The sequence below is a fragment of the Tyto alba genome, unplaced genomic scaffold (genome assembly GCF_018691265.1).
Source record: "Tyto alba isolate M040663 unplaced genomic scaffold, T.alba_DEE_v4.0 Super-Scaffold_9, whole genome shotgun sequence".
NCBI lineage: Eukaryota > Metazoa > Chordata > Aves > Strigiformes > Tytonidae > Tyto > Tyto alba.
Genome location: NW_024881330.1, coordinates 114,177 through 139,833, shown reverse-complemented (window position 1 = coordinate 139,833; position 25,657 = coordinate 114,177). Strand labels below are relative to the sequence as shown.

The following is a 25,657-nucleotide window of genomic DNA, read 5'->3' as shown; positions in this document are numbered from 1 at the left end:
TCCCTTGGGCTGTATGATGATGGGAGAGAAAGATTCAGGTATTTTGGTCTTTGTCATGACAGGAGACTTGTAGACCTGCAGTATAGCCCTTCTCATTTTATTGAAGCTTGTATAACATACCAAATTAGAGACCTGATTTGCAGACAGACAGCTATGTATAATCGACGTAGTTGGCCAAGATTCTTGTATTTTACAGTATCTTCTGATTTTGATGTGCTGTTACTTAGCCTATGCAGAAGGGAGCATCATCAAACAACACAGTATAGCCTCAGTCTAGGACAAAGATAAACCCCAAACACCTGAACCTTACTGCAGCTAGAGTGATTGAAGGAAGGGAGCAACTACAGGGGATTTGCTCTCTAGTAGAAAGGAAGGTGGTGGTGTCATTTCCCTCCTACTCCCATTCGTTTCTGTGATGCTTTGAGCACATCATCCTAACTCTTCTTCCTCCCTGAATGTGATTGGAGGGGTCATGGGGAAGACAGGCAAGGAAAAGACTAGCAAAGACAAGTGACAAACAGTAGGAGGGTCCTCTTGGACCTTATCAGATATTTCTGAGTAAGTGGAATTCTGTGAAGGGAAAATCAGAGATCAAAGGCAGGTCTTCTCCAGATTATAGATCCCTAAATGGGTTGCCAGTTTGGTTTAGGAGGCTGTGACAATTAGCCTTGAAGTACACAGAAGTGCACACTAGTCATTTTATAAACAGAAGTATAATAGTCACTGCAAAAACCAAAAGAGACTAATAGATCCCTTCCCACGAAGAAGGCCTCTTTAGTCAGAAATGCCAGATAAGGCCAGGGCTTATCTTTAATTTTCTAATAAACTAAATATGACTTGGTCAGACCAAAGTAGGTCTTAGAGTCAACTGTCAGCTGGATCCTATTGCAGCCCCAGAAGCCCACTGATTCAAGTAGGCACATGCTAGTTGAATTGGGTGGAAATCCTTAAGGACTGTGACAGCACTGTGGCCCCTTGGCCAAGAGATCAGTCGCAAAATTCTGGTCAAGTCAGTGAGAATCTGTACGACCAGAAGTATCATTCCTCCACCATAAAACGGGGCTGTGATCCATGTGCTGCTCTATATAGCATGTATACAATAAGCTGCTCATGTTTTTGTCGAAGGCTGCAGGAGCTGTCCCTTGTATAGTCCACTCTTCAGGCTTTGCAGGCTGAGAGTTGTGCTGTGTTTCCCCCATGTTATTTTTCTTTTTTTTTTTTTTTTTTTTAACATCTGTGTTTAAATTTACCATCTGTCTTTGTCCCTGTAGCAAAAGCCACCGTCACCACCCTCTCCTGATGAGATCCCCATCAATGTCAAGCAAGCATACAAGACCTTTGCAGCAGTGCCCTTGTCACACCCTCTGCTTGAGGCACAGGTAACTAGTGCTGGCTGGGGGGGATGTTACACAAACAGTGGTGCAAACAGAAGATTGAGCATTGCAGGTGAGTGAGGGAAGTGTGAGACTAGGAAGGAGGTAGTGATTTGTTTCCTCCAAAGAAAGCTGTCATGAAGGAGGGACGTGTTGAGGTCCCCTTGAAAGTTGAAGTCGATTCATGTTGTGGTCACCCTGCAGAGTCCTGTCCATAAACATATCAAGTCCTAAAAGCTCATTGAATTTCATGTTGCTGTTGTTCTTTCTGGACATTAAGATGCTGTTGTATAACAGTGCTGTTCTGATATAAAGAAACTCTCTAAACTTCCAGAGTCCAAGACCAGGCTAAACCTGTTCTGGGGAATTTTTTATTAGATTTTGATCTTTGACTTAATTGGAACTATTCCTTCTCCACTCCATGTATTGGAGTCATGGAACCGTTCAGGCTAGATGAGGCCTCTGGAGGTCATCTGCCTCCGTCCTTCATGCAAAACAGGGCAACCTTTGAAGTTGTATGAGGTTGCTCAGGCCCAGTCCACTTGAGTTCTGAATTTCCAAAAATGGAGATCCTAAGGTCACTGTGGGCGACCTCTTCCAGTGTATGACCATCTCTGCTGTGAAGTGTTCTATATGTTTTATCAGAATTTCTTTTATTGCAACTTGTGTCCTGTTGCTTCTCATCCTTTTGCTGTGCACCTCTGGGAAGTCTGACCTTGTGCTCTGTCACCCGCCTCTAGGAAACTGAATAAAGGAATTAGATCCCTCTTTCCTGAGCCTCCTCTTTTCCAGGCTGAACAAGCACAGTTTTCTGGGGCTGTTTTCAAATGTCATGTCCTGCAGCCCCCTAAATCATTTTGATGGTCTTCCACTTGATATGCTGCAGTTTGTTAATGGCATTCTTGTACCAGGGAGCCCCGAACCGGGCACACTGTTCTTATAAGTGCTGAGCAGAGGGGAAGGATCGCTTCCCTGGACCTGCTGCCTGCACTCCAGCAGTCCAGCATGTGGCCAGCCCTTACTCTGCAAAGGCACTGTCCTGACCCGCGTTCAGTGTGCTGTTGAGGCATCGCCCGTGCTGTCTTCCCTGCCTGTCCTTCCTCGAGAGCCTGTGTCTATGCACGGCAGCACTCCACTTACGCGAGATTTCTGGAGCTGTCAGTTTATGAACAGTCATACTATCAGTTCGCTTACTAAACTGAAGAATCAACTTTCACACCTGGTGTTTGGAAAGACCCTTAGTTCTCTTAATCATCGTACTGCTTTCCTTTTCACCTGTTCCCATCTGAATTCTTGCTGAACATCTTTGATGCAAATGTGATACCCTATTTCACAGATTCTTTCTAGTGTTGTTTTGTTTGTTTGCTTGTTTCTTTCTTTTTTCTTTCTTTCTGAATCTTAATAGACAATACCTTTACTTACATGTCAATGCATCACACTCACCTTTTTCATAATCATGCTATACTGGGAGTTACGGCTATTCTGCACTGACTTGTGACAGCAATTTTGTGTTATATCTAAGCTAATCCTGTCCTCCCACTGTCTACTTTGTCCTGCCTTGGTGCTCATCTGGCCTTACATTGATCTGGTTCAGTAAATTAGTATGGGTCACAAGTCTTTTTTTACTGTGTGTAGGGTTGATTTTTAGCCATTTTAGCTTTATAGACTGATTTACTCAGTTAAATGACTGTCAGTAGAAGCTCAGGAAAGTTGTTAGCTAAGTCCAGGATGAAAAGGAAGTGGAACTTGGCTCTAGCATCTGTGACCCACCAGATGACCTGAGTTCATGAGTCAGATTGTACCTTGCACACAGACAGTTTCTCCAACTTCATAATCTCTGGCTGGTGTATCGTGGTTTAAGAAACAGTTACTGATCCTGACGTCGATCACCTTGTATTTTGCACTATTAAATTCTTTTCATTCTGCTCAAATGAACCTGCCATTGCAGGATGATATTCCAAGCTATTTTGAATTTTGACGATGCTTGTCCCCATTCAGTGGAGTGGGATGTATTAAATAATTTGCAGAGGTCTCAGACAACTCTGCATTTCTGTGAATCTGTATTCTGTAATTTAAATTTTATTCACACCTTCCTGGTTTCTGATTCGAATTTGTCAATGAAAATGTTAAGCAACGTTGGTCACAAAACTCTTCTTTGAAGTCTCAAGACAAATCTATGCAGTTCCTTTGTTTCAAAAATTATTTATATTATCAAAGGAGGATTTAGATTAATCTTCATTGCACCTGTTCCATTGTAATATTTGCTATTTATTTTTGTTTTAACTATATTAATTCCTGAATATTTGTCCTGTTGAAATTGAACAGGCTGATAGCTCCACTGTTCAAATTGCTTTTGCCTGCTTCTTGATTTTTTAAGGGTATCTTAGCTATTTTTTAGACAGGAACTGCCACCCAATTAAATAAGTCAATTAAAAATCCGTGCTTGTCAGACTTGCAGTTTCACAAGTCATTTCATTCAGAATTGAACAGTGATTATCTTGTCCCTGCAGGTGAGTGTATTGAGCTCTTAAGTTTTCTTCTGTGTTAGCAGCAATAATTTCTATTTCCAGACATTTGATTCTTAGCTAGAAGTTTTTTGGTTTGTTGTTTGGTTGTTTTTTTTTCTTCCCTTCTCTGTTATTGTGCTCCATATACAAAATTAAAACTCTGCTAGTGTTTGGAATGTGAATAAAGTTGAAGGTAGTCTACTTGTTCTCATCTTGTGGTTCCTTTTCATTCGTATAATTAAAAAACTTCCATATTTTAAATAACTTCTTGGCAGTTCTCATTTTATCCTTACTGATTTCTGAATCACAGATGGATTTTGTGCATCAATTTCTTTTCCTGCCCCCTGTAATTCTAATCATACAATATTCTGTTATTTATTCTGGTAAATACAGATTTATTTCTTTCCTGATGGTGTTTCCACTTCTTAGAAGTAAATTTTTGATAGTTGCATCTTTGATTTAAAGAAAGTCCAAGTCTCCTCCATCATAATCTAAGCCCTCTGCTCCTGTTCTTCATCTATTTCCCCATGTTTTTCAGTTTCTGTGCTTTTAAAAGTCGCCACCATCCATCTGTTTCTGTTTAGCCCTCAATTTAACATAAATTCTTATTACTCAGGATTGCTGAGCCTAAAGTGATGTTGTCTTGTGTTAATTCTAGGACTGTTTTGTGAACCAGTCCACCAGCTAATGTCCAGGACTGCTGCTGTTTTTGTGGCATTGGTGACTCTTGGCTGGAGGGCAGGAGTGCTGGTAGGAAACTTTCTTTTTAGAACATGCCTGTTTTTCTATGTTTCTAGGAACTGCTTGGTCAGACCAGCACAGAGAATCCCAAAGCTGCCCCGGAGGTGAGTTCTGATGGCTGGCTGGAGCTGGAAGTAGGTTGAGCACTCACAGAGGTTCAGGCTTTCTGGGCTGTGGATGTGGAGACAGGGTCGCGGCGGGGGCAGGCGTGGGGCACGCACTGGGGGTGATGTGGGGAGGGAGGTTCGGCTCGCTTGCTCTGGGCAGTGCCGGTGTGGCTCTCGCAGGTGGCCATGCACAGCCCCAGTGGACTGCACAGCCCTGAGCAGAGGTCCTTCCGCGAGAGGCAGAAGTATTTTGAAATTGAGGTGAAGCAACAGCAGATGGATAAGCCTCCCAAGCGTGTTTCCTTGGTAGGAGAGGATGACCTGAAGAAAATGAAAGAAGAGGAAGGTATGTTGGGATCTGTGCAGGGAAATTTGGCTTGTTAAGCAAGTCCTTTCTCTGTGGGAGGCACGAGAGAGCACACACACCAGAAATCCAGCACATCCAAAAGCCCACGAATGGTTATTCATAAGGCCTGGTAATAGCTTGAAATAAGTGAACGTTAAGGAGTTCAGTGGATGTTCCACTGTTACTCCGTGGGCTGGTGGAAGTGCTGTGGTGTCAGGGTTTCCTGTAGTTGGTGAACACTTCAATAAAGTTTTAAAAAGCTATTACAAATGATAACGTTTCTTTGTAAGTCGCCCAGGCTGATATGCAGCAACACAGGGTTGCCCATGGCATCTCCCAAATTATACTTGTGCCCAGCATTACTCTGTCCTAGGTGCGGAATCCAGCATTTGTGCTTGTTAAATTCATGATTGCCCAATCCCTCTGCAAGGCCTCATGTCCCTTGAGAGAGTCAACAGCACCTTCTAGTTTAGTATCATCAGCAGACTTCCTAATGGTGAATTCAACCCCTGCGTCCAGATCGTTGATAAAAATATTGAACAGAACTGCCCCTAGAAAGGAGCCCTGAGGAACACCACTGGCAACCAGCTGACTGCCGAATACAAGCCTGCATAGAGCAGCCTGCTCTCTGCCCCTTTTTGTCCCTGATTCTTTTCTGACCTATTAGTCTGCGTGCCTAATGGTCACCTCAGTCCTTTGCCTTGTGTGGAGGTCTGTCACTAGCACTCCAGGCTTTGGTCCCTCCAGGAGGCAAGTGGGAAGATCAGACTCAACACGTGCATGCAGATTCCTAGGGCTGTCCATTCTGGGGAAAGGGGCAGAAGAGTCTGCACACAACTTTCAGTTTGAGGATGAGTACACTCAACATGATGAACTGTTGGAAATTTTTTCTATAAACTGTTCGGAAATGGAAGTTTAGTGAATAAGGAAGGAGGGACGGAGGGATTGGTGTAGAGTTTGTTACGTCTGAAGCATTAGTGCAGTGGAGGAGAAACAAAGGCTTCTGTGGAGAGAGTATGGACTTAGAACAGCACAGACTTGCAGGGATGATAAGCATAAGGACCTGCCTTGAAGTTGTGTCCTTGTGGGAGTGCTTTGTGGTATGAGTCTGTTTTATTTTGGCAGCTCGAAAACTGCAGCAGAAACGTACCCTTCTGTTGGAGGAAGAGGCAGAAGAGGATGAGATGGTAAAACAGGTGCCTGAGATGAGCATGCAGTCCAGTGTCATCATTGAAGGAGTTGAGTACAAGATTGAGAGACTAAACGGAAGGAGCATCCAGGCTCCAGCAACTCGGTAAGAGAAAACTGGTAGCTCAGCACCACCCACGTGTCGGAGGTGTCAGTAATCAGTATCATGTGTCAGTAATTTTCGGAGAAAAGGGCTGGGTGGTATTTTTGTTTCAGCATAGAAACGGGCAGGTTTATTTCAGCTCTTCCTTTTCAGAAGAACAGATCCTCCAGCTGTGCACTTGCACATGTAGAGATGTTGATTTTCAGAGACAGCTAATTCAACATAAGCCCTGATGCTGAACCTAGGTTTGGGTATATTTTGGCTTTTGTTTTCTGGTTCTCCTGGACTTGTCCTCCAGGTTGCATTAATGTTGTTTTTCTAATTCCTGGGGATAGAAAATGGGGAATGAGAAAAGTCTTCTCACAGATAAAAGATAAAATAAGGTTGCACTAGAATAAAGCTGAAGCTGTCCTTATCTGACTCTCTCTTCTGAGTCTTTGGTGCAGACATTCTTCTCTTCACAGAGACTTTTATTGCCAGTCTTATAGTGGATGAAAACACTTATCCTGTCATTTTGAATCTCATTTCTCTCCATTGTTTCTGTCCAGTCTTTGTTGAGGAAATTCTCACATAATGAATGCACTGAGACCTTCCACCTCCTGTGCAGACAGGGCAACTCTAAGGAAGGACAGCAGCCAAATGCAAACCAGCTTCTTGGTTTGATGTGAAGGCATACTTACTCCGGCTGTTTTTATATTGAAATGTGGGAGGTTAGAGATCCATCAGATGACTTTCAGTTGCTTATTATGCTTGAAGAAAAGCAAAGGCAGGAATAGACTGACTTTGTTTCCTGAAATATTTTTTTGTCATGCTAGAACAGAAACTGAAATTTAATCAAAATAAACTTGAGCAGTAAAAATAAGGGCTCAGAGTCATGATAAATTTCCTCACTGCCAGCTGAGCCACAGTATGCATGTTCTTAACCTGTGGAATACGGGCTTGTGCGACTTCCTTTCATTACAAATGAAACTGAGTAGTATCTGCATGCATACAATTTAAGAGTGCAGATGGTAACTACAGCTCAGCTGATCTGAAGTTTGCAGTAATTTGGTTATGAGCATAAAGCCTCAGTGTGTCAAGCAGTTGCGCATAGAGTGGCTACATTGAGAATCACTGTTCTGAGATCACTCAGGATTCGTCCCTAACCCAGATGTGCATTCACTTACAACCCAGGAAGGTTGTCCTTCGTTTAACATTCGTGCATATATGACATCAGCAAAGGAAAAATCTGGAAGCAGCCAGGCTGCCCATCACATCATGGCAGCTGGAAAGAACCAGGCTAGAACTGTGGAAGAACTTGTTAGCAAACATGATGCATTACATCTGACTGTGTGTGTATGTGAAGGAGCTATTGAGCAAATCAGTAAGGATTGCGTGTTCAAACTGAATTAGTTGCTTTCTGTGGCTTGGATCCGTTCCAAACCTTTCTTGGGTATGCCAGCCTGTGGTACCGTCTGCTGATGTGCTTATTTTTGCTCTAGGCCCTCTGAGGTCAGTGAGAACAGCAGCTCACAGAGGAATTCACTGGAAGAGGGAATCAAGCCTGAACAGAGAACCAACTCTATGTCTGGGTAAGTGGACCAGCAACGTCCTTTGCCTAGGAGCTGCCACATGATGGAGCAGATGGCTCCTTCTTTTTAGCAGACGTACGGTGCAGAGAAAGGGAAACTGTGATTGGAACCAGCTTAAGAGAAACTCACTTCTGTTATGTGTCCTTCCATCTCCTAAGGTGATGTGCTTGGATGTGGTACTAAACAGTTGATTGGGGGTGTCAGTCATCATTTTTTATCTTGAAAGCAGGCAGGTAAGAGTTGTGGTTGGCCAGCCCAGCCTACCTCTCACTGTTTCTCTCTCTGCCCAGGTTGAGTCCATTACATCTTGGAGCAGGGGATTCAGTGGCACCTGTGCGGACAGCCAAAGCTGAACGGCGGCACCAGGAGCGATTGCGAATGCAGAGTCCTGAGCTTCTGAGTGGTCAGGAGAAGGAGCTTTCCCCAGCAGAACGCCGTGCTCTGGAGGCAGAGAAACGAGCAATGTGGAGGGCAGCACGGTGAGACAGAAGAACTTTCACTGTTCTCTTTATTAGGCCAGCGCAGGAAAGGGGGACCTGCTGCATGTCTTGTGTATTACATAGCATTAAAAGCAGGGAATAAACAGGCCTTCCTAAATCAGATGTTAGGGTAGGTCATATCGTATCTGTTCAAACAGTGCAAGACATCCACCGCTTGGCTGAGCTCATCTGCTTCTGACAGCTACGTGGGTGAGATGTCTTACATTTCAACAGTGCTTGCACAGTCATGAAGACACTGGAGTTTTACAAAATACGTAACTTGAACACCTTTATGTGATGATGAATGTATTCCTTCCCTCTCAGCACACAGCGTCCCACCTATTTTGTAACACATGAAAAAGATTCTATTTATTGAAGCTGCAAGGTGAAAAATGGAAAGAGCATTTCACATATCCATTGTTGCTAGACTGGAAAACTTGCTAAAGCCAAGTAATTAGTGAGACAAGGGCATTCTTATCCACACAAGCTGTTACATCAGCTATGAAAAAGTGATTAAAAATTGTTTTGGAAGAAAGAGAACTTCTAGCTCAGAACTTAAGACTTGAAGCTAGTCCAGGCATTTACTGTGTCATACAATTCCTTTCAAAAATTAGTCAAGCTGCTCCTATAACTAATTATAGTTTTCTTCCCATAATGTTCCTGTAGGAGACATTCGAAGGACAATCTGAAACAGTCTTTTTTGGGGTTTGAGTGAGAGCTTTTAGAGAAACAAGGCTGCTAGCGACTCATTCTTGCCAGCTTGCTAGATAAGATGATGGAGGGATTACCATGAGTTGTGATACCATTTGGCAGTTCCAGTGTTTGTGCTTAGACGTGGATAATAATAGTGCTGTCATCTTCTGGGGAGTCTCTGAGGATGAAGGAATATAAAGAGGAATCCTCAATGAGAGCTGGCTAGTTATCTAGGGCTTTAAGGGTACAAAGCTTCCCATTGCTACTTGATCATTGTAACAGATCTGCTTACGGTTTATTTAGAGTTGGACTCATGTTTCTAGTACCAGGGCTTTTGCCCTTCAGGAGAAACTTTCTTGGTATGCTCCAACTCTTTGCCGTGGATGAGTCCTTTGCCTGGTCTGTCTCAGCTGGAAATTTTTTTCTAAAGCGCTGCCTTAGTTTCACTGCACTGCCCTGTAATGTCGGAAAGCTGAGCAAGTCACTGGAAAGCCTGTTTGCTATATGGAACATTGATTTGAAAGACACTGATTTCTGTCATCTTGTAGCATGTTTGTTAGACCTTTGAAGCCGGCCCTGCTTTGAGCAGCTTTTGGATCAGATGACCTCCAGAGGTCCCTTCCAACTTGAATTGCTCTGTGAGTCTATACTTAGTAATCTCTCCTTCCCCAGCTCCCCACTAATGGGGATGCCTGCATACAGGCACAGGGATGAGTCAGGACGTCAACAGAGTATGCTCTGGAAGGATTGTTTTTACCCTGTGCTATTGTTTCATGCTCCAAATACTGTGGGATTCTGTCTGCTGCTCTGATTCACTGAATGTTCTTCTGTATTTGACACCTCACACCTAGTCTAGTTGATGCTGTTCCCACGGTTTCCATGTCACAACTTTTTAGGTGGCATCATTTGCAAATGGAAGTTCTGTATTTTCACATTAAGCCAGGAACAACCCTTTTACAAAAATACAGGTAGAACAGAATTTTTAAACAGTGCCTGCCAAAACAGACACATTGCCCTTGTGTTACAGGGCTAGAAGCTGTGTAAGTGTTGTGGAGCGAAATGCCTGCTTACAAACCATTGCTCAGAAGAGGCTGGCTAGGACTGAGACTATCAGATCCAAATTCTTGCTCTGGCATATACTTCCTTACGACGTTGGAGAGATCACCGAGTACTTCTGTGTTGCAGATGCATGGAGACAGGACTGTAATAGCACTTCTCTATCTTCCAGGAAGGCTATAAGCATTGAATAAATTAAAAACTGACTGTTGGTACGATGCTGTGTGAGCACCAGTGTTGTCAGGAGTAGACATCTTGCAGACAGTTGCTGTTCATTCAGTCTTTGCACCTAAAAAATAAAGCTCCACTGTTCTATTTGATCCAACAAAACAGAAGTTGTCTGTCGGGCTTCTCCTCCTGAAAATCAGTATCACTGTGCTTGGAGAGGTTGTAGAGACTGATCTGTCATCCTTTCCCAATTACATGCAGGATTTTCTCTCCCTCATGCCTCCACTTCCCATGCATATTTCCTCATACAGTGGGGCAGGCTTTATGAGGTAATGTCAGTTCTAATTCCTCCTAACCATTAACATATCCAAGGAATGCTGTAATAAAAGCTTTGTTTAAGTTGGGTGTAGAAAGGAGAAATGTGACATTGCCTGCACAAACCTTTGAAAGCAAAGCCATTTGCTGTAGCATTACTCATGTCACAGAACGTATACCACTTGCCTCAGGACTCTGTGATCTTTCATGAACTTGTTGCTGTTACCAGCAGATAAAGAAATCTGAAAAAAAGGGGGCAGGATCTGGTTTAGGTCATCACATGACTTGCTCCTGTAGCATTACTGTATGTCTGACTATGCTTTTGGGTTAGCTAGGATTTTGTTGAAATTGCTAAGGGCACAGTAAAAGTTCTGCATTAATGTAGAAGGGTTAGTGAGTGCTGAGTGTAGTGGTTTTGCCTACGATGGGCAGGAGAGAGATCCCTGCATTCCAAACCTTCAGTCTCTTCTCTTCTAAGCATGATTTGTTCATGGAAAATGAACCAGTGAAGGGAGAGCCTTTTAGAAGTAAGAATACATGACAGGGAGCAGCTACTTGAGCTGTCTTGCTTTTCAGTTATCAGATCCAGTGTTACAGTTTTTAAGTTCTGCAGACCAGGTCCTCAGCTCCACTTTGCTTCTGATACCAAGGTGTAGCTTTTTATTCAGTTCTTAGAGAAGTGCCTGGCTGATTCCTTGCTTGGCCCTTGTGTAGGGTTAAGGCCTTACTTATTTTGGCATTGTCAGGAATCAGCCAGTCACCATAATGTGCTCCTTTTTGTTAAGACAAGGATGGGCTGTTCCCTACTACCACAGGTCTTCCAGGATGATCTGGTCTTCCTAGGATCCCTCTTCTATAACTGCTAGAGCAGGCACAGTGACATGATGGCAGCCAGGGCTCAAGTCTTATTTCCAGAGGCCCCCAGGCAGCACTACATGTGCTGTGTGAGAGGGAGGACTGTATTGCCCTGCACATGGTGCTGCAGCCTCACTAACCTTTATTTTCTTTAAGTGCATGCCACTGATTTTATTACTTTCTTTCTAATCTTCTATCTTCTGCTTCTTTCCAGTTCTCTGGTCTGTGTGCTGTCACTCGTGACCCGATCAGTTTGCACCTTCTTGGGTTTTCCTTTTTCTCCCTGTGTCATCAGTGCTCTGCCAGGACATGTGGTGTGCCCCCCTTTCCACCCCCCCGCAACACCCTCACCCCCCTGTGCTTTGTTGGGACAGTCACACCAGGACCCATGCTATATAACTGTTCTGGGCACACACAACTACTGGCATTCGTGTGATAGGAAGAGTACAGGCACATATCGAGTGGGGCAGGTGTCCTGCAAGGGCTGTATACATCTTGGGCAGTTTTCCTACTGTGCACATGCTATTTTACAGATGCACTCACCTCTTCAATTGCATGTGTTCCAGGGCCTGTGGCAAACAGACCTTTTGTAATGTGCTTGTCCATTTTGCTTCCCCTTTTCTTGTGGTCAGACAAAGGTGCATGCTAACAGGTGGTCAGATATATGTATGCAAATGTACACTAAGAGATTATTAAATGTGTGCACTCACACTCACTCATGCCCTGTACTCCCTCAGTCTGCTTCACACATACACACTTCTTTGTAGCTACCTCCTGGGCCTTTTCCATTGGTCTGCTGGGTGTTTCTAGTCCTCTCCTAGCCTGTGAGGAGTGCAGACTCTAGATGTTGAGGCTCTGAAGGCGAATGCTTCTGGGCACATCATCCCAGATTGCCCTCTGGAGGTTCCCGCTTCTTCTGCAGCAGTTGGTGTTGGACAGGATCAGATATAGGAGCCTCTTTTAATCAAGGCTACCCCTATATCAGACCCGTATTTCTCCTTGCCAGGGTGTGTTCCTGTATCTGTTTCTTTCTTTCCCTGCGCTTGTCTGCTGCGATGTTCATCACCATCATCTCCTCTTCCTCCTCTTCCTCCTCCTCTTCCTCCTCCTCCTCCTCAGATCCTCAGCTCTTGAAGACAGTATTAAACAGTACGAGCAGGATCTGGCCAGGAAGCTGTACCAGTCCCGACAGTGGGCACCTGCTCCCGGGGCCAGGCCAGCTCAGATGTCTAGTCCAATGCAGAGTCACGCCTCAAGAATCCCTGGGTCAGGAAGCCAATCCAGGTGTGCACAGCCCCCTCCCTGCCAGCTGCATGCTCAACAGTCCTGTCTGTATCCCTCCATCCTAATGCGGTGCTCCCAGCTGTGGCCTGCCAGGGATAGGGAGGAAATTTTAGTGGTTGCCGGTGTTCATTTCCCTGAGGTTCCACAGACTATTGGAAGTGGTGTCAATGAGGAAGGTGGGGGGGATGCTGGGTCTGTTTGGGAGGAGAGAGCAGACGTTTATGAAGGCTGAGCCTGCTTTTTCTTAGCTACTTCTTAATCCTGTGATAGCTGAAGAGGGTTAAGATGCAACACACTTGAGAGCACAGAGGAGAGTAAAGCCCTGAGAACTGATCCTACTCATTTGAGCCCCTGCAGGCCCTTTCCCAGTTTCTGTTGCTGTCCCATCATATATGGCACCTCTGGAAAGGCCTGCAGCTTCTCGGTGCATTGATGCTTAGCTCTAGGTTCTGTCTATTCAACACATGATGGCATGTGTGTTTCAGGATGACAGCAAACCAAGCTGTTCTCCTCTCCTGCTGTAAAAGTCTGTCTGCCTCAGGGAACCAAGGGTGCTTAATTTTGCCTTTCTGCACTCAGCCTGTTGACTGTGGTCTGGCTGCTGGGTGCAGAAGGTGGCATTATCTCTTATCAAGAAGGCAATGTCTGATGTCTTTTTCTCCCTCCCTCATTTCTGAGGCAGAATGAAATCACTTGAACAGGATGCTCTTAAAGCCCAAATGGTTATTGCCAAGTCCAAGGAGGGGAAAAAACGCAGCACACTGGAGCAGCTGGCAGAGTCACCTTCACCTGTTCCTACCCCATCACCGACACCACTGGAAGGTACTGTATAGCTATCTCTATATCTGAGGAAAAAAGTTAATGATTCTCTAGCTTAACTGGTTTGAAAGCAGACCTACTGAAAGCATTTTCTCCTTCAGCATAGATTGGCAGGTCCTTCAGGGCATATGGCATCTCTCAGCCTAGGTCATGGGCCTGATCTATAGAAAATGTGAGAGAACATCTGAAGTATGGTTCCAGGGAACCAGAGCAGAAATAAAACCAGCATCTTAAAAAAAACAGGAAAGAATCATTTGTTCTGAAAAGGCAGAGTCTTTCCTGAGCGTAGTCTTTTATCACACTTAAATGCTGCTAAATGGAAGGGGCAGATTCAGGGAAGTGTTGCATATAATACAACCACTCACTAAATAGTGCTTTTCTGTCATATTTTTCAGATTGCAGTCCCAGAAACGTCACTTCACCGGGAAGGCTGGTATGACATACTTGTGCTTGCTTTTGTTATCTTGTCTATAATGCTGGGATTTTTTGGTTACTCAGTTTGGGTGTGGACTGTGCATCTGGGCCATGGGATCCCTACTTAAATACTTAAGCCAGATCTGGCTGCATGATATACAGAATTGTGAAGAGGGCACAGTGGATAGAGCTCTGCCATACACATTGCTAGAGGCATCCCCCCTTTTTTTGCAACAATGATGTAACATCTATTTTCTGTTTCCCTGTTTTATTATTTCATCCTTTTCTTGGTTCTTCATCTCTGTGTTCAGAAAGCCTTTCGCTTCAGAGACTTTGGTCCTTTGTTTCCTCAGCAGCATAAAGCTGAGAACTTCAGCTGGAACCAGCATTTTCCTTTTTCTAAGCACTGTATAAATGCAACAGGACATTGTTGCAGAGAGCTGTCAAAATTAGTACAACAGTTAAACGGAAGAGTGGGAGCAGCTGCACAGAGGGAGGACCTGGTTTTGCCCAAGGTCACACGATACAGCCAACTCTAGATTGAGATCCTGACTGTGCTACAGCCATCAGGAATCTTGCTATGGATTTTCCCATGAAAATAGGCTTCCTACCTAACTGGCCATGCCATGCATATGCATTTTACTGGAGCACATAATATTTTCTCTGCAACTTGGAACCCCTGTCCTGACACCAGCTAAAAAGACCATGTCCCAGAGATGCCTCATTTTCAGAGGCTGTATCAAGACATTCTTGGCACTAACTGAGAATGACACTCTGCTTCTGCTTTTACCTCTGCACGGATTGCTCAGCTTGCTGCTGGTTTTCCATCCGTTTCTCTCCCCTTACTCTCTTCTCTGTTTCTTCTCTTTCGCTGTCCCTTTTAGTCCATGTCTGAAAAGAAGTTTGACTACCGGGAATTTGCTGCTATTCCTTCCTCCAAACCTGTTTACGAAATCCAGGTATAAACTGCATGTTAAACCTTCTATTAGATTGGTTAGGACTTGATTTGATGGAAGTGCCTGCACATGAAGTGATGACCTTCAAAGCAGAGGTTGAATGATTTGAGGGAGTCCTCTTCAAAGGCCCTGTCTGTGTGGGAGGCAATGATGACCAGCCGTGCTGTGTAACTGAGGCTTTACTGGAGACTTCTGTCAAGTGGATTTGTGAAAAAGTTGGTCCAGATGGTTTTAAAACTAATGAAAAAAAGCTTTGCAAATATAAAGCAGCTACATCTTCACTTTAATTGATCCTGAAGTATTTTTAAGTGAAAAATGAGAACTAAAAGGGAAGAAAAAACTATAGAAATTATTGCCAACAAATTTAAAATTGGAGCAAATGTTAACTTCAAACTGGAATGTATCTGGCATCCTGCCCAAGAAGCACACTGTGGTGACAATTCTCATATGTTGTAACTGCTGTAGATGAACTGTAAAATAATCATGTGGTAAGAGAACACCAGGTTTCAAGGGTGAGTGCCATGGCAAGGTTGTTCTCCTTCCTAAAGGAACCTCATTTCATTTAAGCTGCTTTGTCACGGAATCACAGATGGTTGAGGTTGGAAGAGACCTCTGGAGGTCATCTTGTCTGACCCTCCTGCTCAAGCAGGGCCACCTGGAACCAGTTGCCCAGGACTGTGAACTGCCTTTCTCTTATTGTCTGGGTTAGACATTAACTGATTGCATTTGTGACTGCTGATTTGAGCAGATGCTGTATGTCTGTAATTTTTTTTTAGTTTTATATAAAGACAGCGAAGCACATACCTTCAGTCACATTTGTGCTGTGTGTGGAGAGCTGGCAAGTACTGACATGTTGGGCTTTAACCTGCTGCCATGACACAAAGATCCCAGGTCCAAAGTGTCATCCCAAAACCAGGCTGACTTTAGCAGAGTTGCAGTTTGAGGGGTCTCAGGCAGTTATACATTATTTAAAGCATAATCTTGGGTGACTCCTTTCATTGGTGATATTGCTCAGCCCTTGGTAATCTTTTTCTCTGAGAATCCCTTCCCTCTTGGGGTATGTACCTGTCCAGATGCTGTACCAAGTGAGTTGAAGAGTGGCCACTCAGGCCCCAGTGGCAGCTCTGGACTACCCAAGTTTCCCCAAGGCTCTGCTGAGGCCACAGTACAGCACTGGGTCTTCATACAGCTGAGAAGGTGCCTCCCAAGGAGGCTACACCTTCAAGTCATTTGGCAGTTCCTCTGGACCTCTCTCCGCAGTGCAGTAATAAAGAGACTGTATTTCTTCCTGGCCATAGTCACACAAATAAGTCACTTTGGATCAGTGCAGTGCTATTTGGCTGGGCTGTGCTCCTCAACAATGCATATCAAAATCATCACAGCCCCCTGTGCTCTGCTCACCACAGGTCGTGAAGAGCATGACTTCTACCATATATTTGCTTTATTTCTAAAGCACTAAATGGGCTGAGGTCACTCCCCCTCTTTCCTGCCTCTTCCAGTTTTGCTGCTTGCACAAAATAGGCAAGTTTATATGGAAATGAGGACTTCTTGCACTCTCACAGCTGTGAAACTTCCCTAATGCTTTCCATGTAAGTGTAGAGAGCTGCCATCCTTCATCCTACAACTAAAGAAACATTAAGCTTCTCCTCACTAGTGCTCTTGAGCTGAGCAAGACAACCCAACCCCCTAAAAGATAGATTTTGATCAGTAGTGGCCAGAACTTTCAGACAAGTTTGGCATGATTAAACTTGCTGAATACTGAGCTTTTCTGAAACTGTATCCTTACATTTGTATAGCTCAGAGAAGGGTTGAGCTCAGTGTATTGTGTACAAACTTGGGAAGAATTGTACAAGTAACAAATGCAGCCACTTTTCAAGTAAACAGAATACCTCAAGAGAATACTTTGACCTTTCTATCCTTGAAGCACTATATACAGCTAAATTAAGTTCTCTATTTCAGCAAAATAGGTAGGGCTTGGGACATTTATGCCTGTCCCCAGAATAGTGCTGATTTTCAAGCCACCTCAAGTTCCTGACTGTGAGCAAAATTGTTTTATCATGGTGTTGTCAGTCTGGTCTGATGAGCTACGGGCAGCTCTGGTTGTTGGAATGGCCTTCATTTTGTGAAGACTTTGAAATTAGCAGGAACTGGTGGAATTTCATGATTATCACTTAGCCATTTCTCCAAAGCTGTCTGCTATCTGTTAGGATGTTACTGCTTCCTATCCCACATCAATTCTCTATAGACACTTGAATAGAAAGGAGAAAGTTGATTTTTGCATAAGAAGCCAGGCCTGGGAACAGTGCAGATGCAAAATTAGGATCCAGGACTCTCAAGGAAATGTAGCTTGTCTTTGCTCTCCTCCCATGTTTCTACTAATTTTTCTATAGTCTTTACACTTTCTACCTTTCAGGTCACTTTTCTTCTTCTTCCTACACACAAAGTAAAAGAATGAGAGCTCTGATGGACAGACATGCACTTCATTCTGCAATTCAGGCAATGGGCTGCTTGACTTTAGCACAATGGAGTAATGTTGTAGTCACGTGCATGCACCGAGGGTCATGCCCCAGCTGCTGTATTACCAGCGCCCTTGAGGGCAAAAGATTCTCTGTAGTGTGTTGGAAGGCTAGAGGTGGGAAATTAGTGTTGCAGAGGTGGATGCTCATGTCTTCTGTTCTCTTCCAGTCACCTGATGCAGCTGATGACCTCAGATACATAGATGACAGAAATAACTCAGGTAAGCTCATGGCTAAAGGAGTCATCTTTGTACTACTGGCTTCCCACCATGGTTGTAGAGGGTTTCCCTTTGCCTGCTTGTGGAGTCAGCCCTGAGGACTTCAACTTCTTGCTGCTTGAAGCAATGTCCTATTTTGTCCATTTTAGAATGAAACCTCCAAACTCGCCACATTCAGATTTGGGTAGGATATTTGCATTGTGCTTTAGTGATGGCTAATTTGCTGAGAATGGTGTGTAACAAGCATGCCTAGTTTTCTTCATTTTTTGTGTTCTGGAGTAAAGAGTGGTAGTAGAACAGGGTGGGAAGTTTTGGCCTCTGTCACCTGCTGAAAGTGAATAACATCCATTGTCCAGGGTCTGTATTGTGCTCCTTTTGCTAGAGTAAAGAGTCTTGCTGCCTGCAACAGCCAGCTGCAGATAAATTCATCCTGGTTTAAGACTTGAGAGCATTTGGGTGCCTGAGTACCCAGATGACTCTCCAAGTCTGTGCTTGTGGATCTGGGTGCATGGTCACCTAAATAAACAGTAATTAAACCTTCGACTGCTGTAGCTCTTCAGACTGTCCTAGCTATAGTATGTCTTTCTGTCCCTAACTACAATAGATAGGCTCTGACTATCTCCCACTTCACTCTAGGTGGCTGTAGTAATAGTGTGGAGCTCAGCAGGGCCTGCCTGCTCCTCAGTAGTACTTCTGTTTCCTTCAACATTTGATGCTGGTTTTCTTCTACCTGTTCTGCAGCTATTTTTTTTTCCCTTTATTTTACATGAGGAACAGTTTCTCTCTCAATTTTATCTTTGCACATCTCTCTGAGTAAAGGCTGCACTCCAGACAGCTGATCCATGTATGGACCATTTCCAGAAGGAGTTTCTGCTGCGGAGACTCAAGAAAAAACTTAATTTCCTGAGAACAACATCTGTTATTCTTCCCTCAGAGTAAACCTCTCAACCCTGAGTTATTCTCTTGAGGTAGTCCATTCAGTCAGTATACATAAGTAGGAGGTTACTGAAGGGTTGGGAAATAATTAGCAGTTGCTTAGCGGCTTCAGACTTCACTGTTGCCTGTCATTGGTCTGTTAGGCCCTCAAATAAAGTAAAAGCCATAAAGAGAAGAGTGTGGTGCTCTATGAAGAGTTTTTTAACCCAGGCCTTAGTCCTTGAGTAATCCTTAAGTCACCTCAGTATGAGGCTGTGATGTGTGTGAGGCACCAAAAAAATGCAGGTTTCCAAAATCAGTTTGGAAGGATAGCAGGTGAAGATGCAACTAAGCTCTTTCGGTAATGAACAAAGCTGTTCAGTTTTTTTAGATTTCCCCCTATTGTGATTTAGGCCTGATTGGCAGCCAACCACAATGCAGCAGCTCTCTCTCCCTTCCCCTCCGGCAAGGAGAAGGGACAGAGAGCCAGGCTTGGGGTGCGAGATAGGACTGGGATGGGGGAAAATCCCCCTTTTATGATCACGAGCGAAAGGCAGACTCGTTAGGGGAAGAAAAAAAGAACATACATTTATTACAGACACTAACAACACATAACAGAGTAGGACAGTGAGAAGCATTGCCACATCTTGAGAACACCTTCCCCCCACCCCTCCCTTCTTCCCGGGCTCAGCTCTGCTCCCGATATCTCTACCTCCTCCCCCAGTGGCGCAGGGGCAGGGAATGGGGGGTGCAGGCAGTGCTGCCACTTCCTTCATGTTCGGTGAGGGGAGTGTCCAAAACTTGTTACCCCCTGCTCCATCGTGGTCCCCCTCTCACAGGAGACAGTCCTCCACAAACTTTCTCCGACTTGAATTCCTCCCACGGGCCGCAGCGTTCCCCACACTGCTCCGTCATGGGTCACTAACTTTCTCCGACTGGATTCCCTCCCACGGCTGCAGCCCTTCCCGAGCTGCTCCGGTGTGGACACCCCCGCATGCTGCAATCCCCCCAGCGCTGAGTTGCAGCAGTGGGGCTGCCTTTTCCCATGAGACCCCAGCCTTCTTCGGGCACAGAACCTTGATCAACCGAGCAGGAGCAACAGGCCACAAATCAATGTCTGCTCCACCGTAGATCTCCATTGGTGGCGGGGGGGGGGAGCCCTGCCATCTCACCACAGGATACAGGGGGGTCTCTGCTCCGGCACACCTCCCCCCTCCTTTCTTCCTCTGTTCTTCCACTGACCTTGGTGTTCACGCAGCTGCAGCAACTCCTCCTCACAAGTCCGACTGCCCATCACCACGTCCCTTCTTAAATACGTTATCGCAGAGGCGCAGCCGATTGGCTCAATTTCCCAAACAGAAGTGGAGCTGACGTGGAGCTGGGGGAGCTTCGAGAAGCTTCTCACAGGGGGCCGCCCCGATAGCCCCCTCCCCTGCCACCAAAAAACTCCACCACTCACTCATCCCAGGACACCCCCCCTGACCTCATCTCATTCTTTCAGGCAGTGTAGCATTCCAGCCAACATACAGATCTTTATTTTTATTTTTACATAGCTTTTGGCAAGTTATAACGTCTGTATGAGGAATTTAAAAAAATTTCTCCTTTTCTGCATCAGTTCCAGCCTTCTGCTAGGCCTACTTTTGTCTCTTTTCAGATAACCTTCTCAGAATATGAGGAGAAAATATTTGGAATAAAATATTTCTCTGGGAAAATACTTGAGAATTCAAGTGATTTTTACTTGCGTTTTTCTTTACCGTAAAAGGAAAAGGAATGGAAACCAGTTACCAAATATCAAAGGGAGTATATGCTGAACTAGTTCAAAACAACACTACATGTGTGCATTCTCCTCCCACCCACCATCCTAGCATCATTTGTAATTCCCAGCATTTCAGGCACCAATTTGACATATCTAATCAGGCCTTTCACTTCTGTGTGTATTTAATACAGCTTTAAAGAGATCTCATTGCTACATTTAGTGACACCTTTTCTCTGTACACCTCTACACACACTGGGATTTTAATCAGAATTATCCTTGATCATGGAATTATGACTTTTTGATCATATGATAAATTCATAAGCAATTCCTAAACTTTATGTTAGAAAAGCATTGTGACAGCAACTCCAAGGATATCTTACTGTTGGCTGCAGGAAAGCATTAGCATGTATCTCTTCTGAACATCTTTTAAAGCACACCATTTTCTTCTTGTCGACTGCAGGTGCACTCTAAGAAATATTTCTCTCCACTCTTAGGTCTGACTTCATGGTCGTCATCTTTTAAATGTATTAAAATAATTTATTCCAAGGTTTTCATGCGGCCCTGAAGTTATTAAACTACATAATAGCATTTTTAGAGTGGAACAGTGCTTTATTTGCTTTATGACATAACTCTTCCAGATCACTTAGAGACAGAATCTTTTGCTTTCCAATCTTAAAACTCTCAGGTTTCAGACATACAGCCTTGATAACGTAGTATTGCACTTACTACTGGATACCTGTTTATGGTATTTAAGAAAATTCTTTTGTCCTCACGGTCTTTGTCCGCTTGGGATGTCTAATGTCTATAGCAACATATACAGGAAAGGTATATTTTTATCCTACACTGGACTAATCACTACTGTATTATTAGTTTTGTCCAGGCCTCAGCTCAGCAGCTCATATTCCCTTCCAGCCTTTTTAGCCACATCTCTACTCGAAACACTTCCATCCACCCTTTTGTTGTCCAGACTTCCATTTTACAGGTTCTGTCGCACCAGAACGCCAAAATTTCACAAAACTAGAATCTCTGGATTAATACTAGTTGCAATGCCTGTGCTCTCTTCCAGTATTTTCTGATTCCTTTCATAGGATAGGAAACATGTAAGGGAGGCTTGTACTGGTTCAGAATACACCGGTATCCTGTTTGGCTTGAAGTGAGTTCCTGAGGAAAGACTATAAGAAACCGAGAAAATGAGCTTGCATGGGTGCATATTCTCAATTTTCTGTCATAACCTACTACCTAGGAATGTCTTGAGCCAGATATTTTCTATATTTTAACTACTTACTTACTCACCAAAGGACATGCCTTCTTATCCCATGGCAGCTTGTTTTTATTAAGAGCTTTTGCTGAGGAACTATCAAAAGGTTTTTTTAAGAGTTCACTGTGCTGTGTTGAGATCACTTAACTTGCATGTTTGATGGCTCCTTTGTCAAATTCTAGTCTAAGAGGGTCTAAAAGGAATGACTTCCCTCTAAGACACACTGATTTCCTACCCCTACCCAACCATCTGGATTTTATCTGCATGTTCCCATGCCTTTCTTTTATATCTGTTTGCCTTGTTTGGAAGTCAGTCAGCTTACCAATCCCAGTATCCTTTCAAGATGTCAGATTTGTCGCCAACATTCATTTGGTTCTGAGGCCTTTTAACACAACAGGTTAATGCTACACTTAGTAGTTCAGGAAGGGTCGTGAATTACAACAACTACTCATATTTGGGTACTCTAACAAGGGGGATATTGTATCTTGGTCTGGCTTTAGAGCAGAGGGCAGGCCTCTGGGTACAGCTCAGCAGCCTGTGCACCTTTGATCTGATATATCTTCATAGATTTCTGTATTTGAGATTTTGTATTTATCTGCTACATTCAAAGACTTTAGAGAGGGTTCTCAGGAGCCAGTTTGCACTTAAAGTGAAAAATCTGCGGTTTTGTGAAACTTTTTCCTCTTTACACAAGTATCTCATAGTAGTTGCTCAAGCCAAATTACCACAATGGGCAGATGTTCCAGGTGTATGTCAAAGCACATTAGATAAGCTCTACCAGCTCCTATCGGGAGGGTGAGGAGCCACTGTAACAACAGCGTACTTTTAGATGCAGAACACATCCTAAAAGGCCCAAGACCAAGTTAAGTGGGAGTCTGCCCTGCCAGATTATCTTTCCTTGTCATTTCCTTCAGTGAGGGACCCAAGTCACAGTCTAAATTTACAGAAAGGACTTAGTCCTGTAACTTCAACATTATGCAAGGTCAAAATGCTCACCTTACCATCAGCTATGGCATACCATACTGGCAGTCACACTGCTCTTTAGTGCATGCTACTCTACTGAAACTAGTGAAATGCCTGGAGCACTAACACACACCTAAGTCCTTTCAGTATACTTGATTTTTCCTAAGGCTTGACACTTCCAGTAATTTTCAGTGAATCATGGGTGTTAGGGGCAGGTGTCTTCTCACACGTGTGACTTCCTTCACGGAATCCACAGTAGTGAGTACATGAGCTACAGATCACATGAAAGTTCTGGGCACAAGATTACTGTGAATCACTAAGACTTCAGTGCCATCTCAAATTCAGCACCTGGGTATACTGTTATGTCTACATTAACTGTATCAGCTATATAGTTAACCTGGCACTTTCTCTTAAAACCTTAACTTGTCTTGTCTACACAGTTCCCCATGAGCAGGATGGGCAGACAGAGGAAGAGGAAATGCTAGTAACACGTGATTCATCAACACCTACTTCATCAGCACTTGAAGAAATGGCCCTGTACAGCAGCAAACGCAAACTCCGACACAGCCGGCGCAGTCTGGAGGCTGCTGTCCCTACGTAGAAGACCTGATGCACCTGGGCAAGGGAATAGCCCAGCACGGGGGCTTCTGAGCTTCCTGTGCTCCAGGGACAGCACTGGACTGCCCACACTGCTGCCTCCTGGACTCTGGATGGGAACTGAGCACCACAGGGAGCATTGTGGTCAACTAACTTCCTTTAAGGCTGTGAACCGCCCTCTTTTCTCACCCAATAATGCACTGGGGCATGTCCTAAACACAGCTGGACAACACCAGACTTATTGATGGCAAATTGAGAGGAGGTGTGGGTAGGACAGTGGGCAGCTGCAGCTTGTTAGCCTGTATATATTGTGTGTGGGGGAAGGGTAGGACAGGGAGCATATATGAGTGGGAGAGTGTTTTGGGCTCCAGCTGTTATTTCCTCAACTTGGATTTTTTTAGGGGTTAATATGGGAGCTTCTACTCCAGTATGAAGTAGAAGGAAGGTCCAGCCTGCCTTTGCTCCTATTTAATTTCCAGTCTTTTGCCAAAAAGCATCTCCTTCCACCTCCTGCACCGTGTCACCTTGCTTTCTTTTGGGAGTACGTGGAAATGGATAGCTTGGAGGCAAAAAAAACAAAACAAAACAAAACCCAAACAAACAAACAAAAACACCAACAAAAAAAAAAAAACCACCAAAACAATTTCGGTGAAGTGCCTCCCTCTGACACTGACACTTGTGTGCTCATGATGACTGAATAAGCAGGAGCCTGTGCCAGCTCTGTGCCACTTGCCTCTGTGAGCACAGCAATCTATCACATGTAGGAAATCGCTCCTGCCAGTATTTTGTGCTATTCTGGAAGACCTACCTACATGTACACGTAACTTTGTGTATTACGTGCAGGCAGTGTGAACCACTCTACAAGCACGCTGTACTGAGTGTCAGAGGAGGCCAGGTATCTGTCTTCTGTCAGCACCATGACCAAATTGGTGAACTGGGGCAGAAATGAGAAAGGAGCTGAATGGCTGTAGCAAGAGTATAGCAGTGTGCATGTGTGACAGCAATAGAGAGCAGAATAGTTGGGGATTTAGGATACGGTGGCAGAAATAGGAGGTGTAAACAGCAGAAAAGATAGTGGGTTAGGATTCAGGAAATGGGGAAGGGTAGGAAGTGGCGTTGCTGGGGTCAGGTTAGGAGTAATGGGGTCTTACAGGTAGGAGGATACTAGTGGGTGAGCCCACTAGGTTGCCTGCTGGCTGTGAAATGAAATGTGATGTTATGGGGGTGCCCAGTGTGGGGCTCTCAAGGAGCGCCTGCCAGGCAGAGAGCACAATGAAGTAGGATGGGTCTGGCCTATGCCTTGCAATAACTACACAATTCTACTACACTTTGCCAACTTGTTGGCTTCAGGCCCCTCTCCATGTAGAACAGGAAAAATACATGCTTGCCCATGCAAGAGGTAAAAAATGAAAATTAAAAAGGAGCAGGGGTGTGATTCCTGGTTTCCATGAGTGGAACAAGAGCTGTGAACAGATTCTGTATCAAGTGAGCTCTGCAGATGTGGAGGAGGCAGATGCTGCTTATAGCTCAAACCAGTCTCTGCTGCCCACTACTGTACTGAAATAAGACATCCCTTTTTCTTTTCTTTTTTTTTTTTTTTTTTTTTTTTGGATGCCTCTAGTAGGGAGAAAGGCGTCTGAGCTTGGCAGCAATCTGATCTGCCTACCCTGATACATTGGTGCTCTCTGCTGAACCCCTCCAGCATTAAGACCAGAGTTGGACCTTAAGCCTTTCAGTGACTTGAAGTGGCTTGGAGCAACAGGCACTTCTGCTTGTATATTTGCTGAATGAAAGAACTGGATGCAGTTTCTTTTAGTTGAGAATCTCCCTTCATGCCAAAATCCAGTGGATCGTTTTAACTGACTTCGTATGTTTTCATTTTACAGAGCTTTGAAGGGGGAACTCTGATAATCTCAAACTGCAGCTATGGCTGCTTACATCATCAGCAATTTGAGCTTTTCCTTTTTAAATCTAATTTTAGCATTTGCTTTTTAACAACAGCAATTTTGGAAACAATCCTGGATTGGTTTTGGTGACTAACTTGTGATTCTTTTTTTCTTTCCCTTTGCGGTACCTGGTGCCAGGCTCTGGGTTCTCTCCCATTCTCTCCTGAGAGACTCTGAGGGAAAATGAGCGCATCAAGACTGTAACTAGTGAAATTTGTACAACCAAAGAAATCTATTTTGTGGTTCAAGGATAATAAAGTTTACTTTACATTTTAGAAACTTTAGTTAATGTGGGTTGCCCTGTGTGAAGTCTGCAATTTCTATATCAACACTTTGGTTCTTAGTCACCCTATAATCTAGCAAACATACTACTGATTTTCCTGCTTTTGTGTGGAGAAATTAATGATCACCTAAATCAATGCCAACTGCAGGAACATAAAGATGAGCACATGTTAGTCATGTCAGTTTGGTAGAAAACTGGCATCTATGCTGAAAGGCGAAGAAGAGAACCCA

At 44.2% G+C, this 25,657-nt stretch overlaps 1 protein-coding gene across 23 annotated transcripts in view; it reads left to right on the top strand.

The window, feature by feature from the left end:
* Nucleotides 1-25,419, top strand: part of SCRIB (scribble planar cell polarity protein) — a 112,171-nt gene extending 86,752 nt beyond the window's left edge. For 19 of the 23 annotated variants that reach the window (XM_042785761.1, XM_042785775.1, XM_042785772.1 and 16 more), the window contains 12 exons: nucleotides 1,272-1,379; nucleotides 4,678-4,725; nucleotides 4,909-5,074; nucleotides 6,200-6,368; nucleotides 7,847-7,936; nucleotides 8,227-8,415; nucleotides 12,622-12,786; nucleotides 13,469-13,608; nucleotides 14,001-14,038; nucleotides 14,904-14,978; nucleotides 17,661-17,712; nucleotides 23,042-25,419. In XM_042785761.1, the coding sequence (XP_042641695.1) occupies nucleotides 1,272-1,379; nucleotides 4,678-4,725; nucleotides 4,909-5,074; nucleotides 6,200-6,368; nucleotides 7,847-7,936; nucleotides 8,227-8,415; nucleotides 12,622-12,786; nucleotides 13,469-13,608; nucleotides 14,001-14,038; nucleotides 14,904-14,978; nucleotides 17,661-17,712; nucleotides 23,042-23,202 (1,401 nt within the window). In that variant the 3' untranslated portion in view covers nucleotides 23,203-25,419. The remainder of the gene's footprint in view (nucleotides 1-1,271; nucleotides 1,380-4,677; nucleotides 4,726-4,908; nucleotides 5,075-6,199; nucleotides 6,369-7,846; nucleotides 7,937-8,226; nucleotides 8,416-12,621; nucleotides 12,787-13,468; nucleotides 13,609-14,000; nucleotides 14,039-14,903; nucleotides 14,979-17,660; nucleotides 17,713-23,041) is intronic. The other 4 variants (XM_042785773.1, XM_042785778.1, XM_042785762.1 and 1 more) reach the window with 3 other exon arrangements.
* The last annotated feature ends 238 nt before the right edge of the window (nucleotides 25,420-25,657 follow it).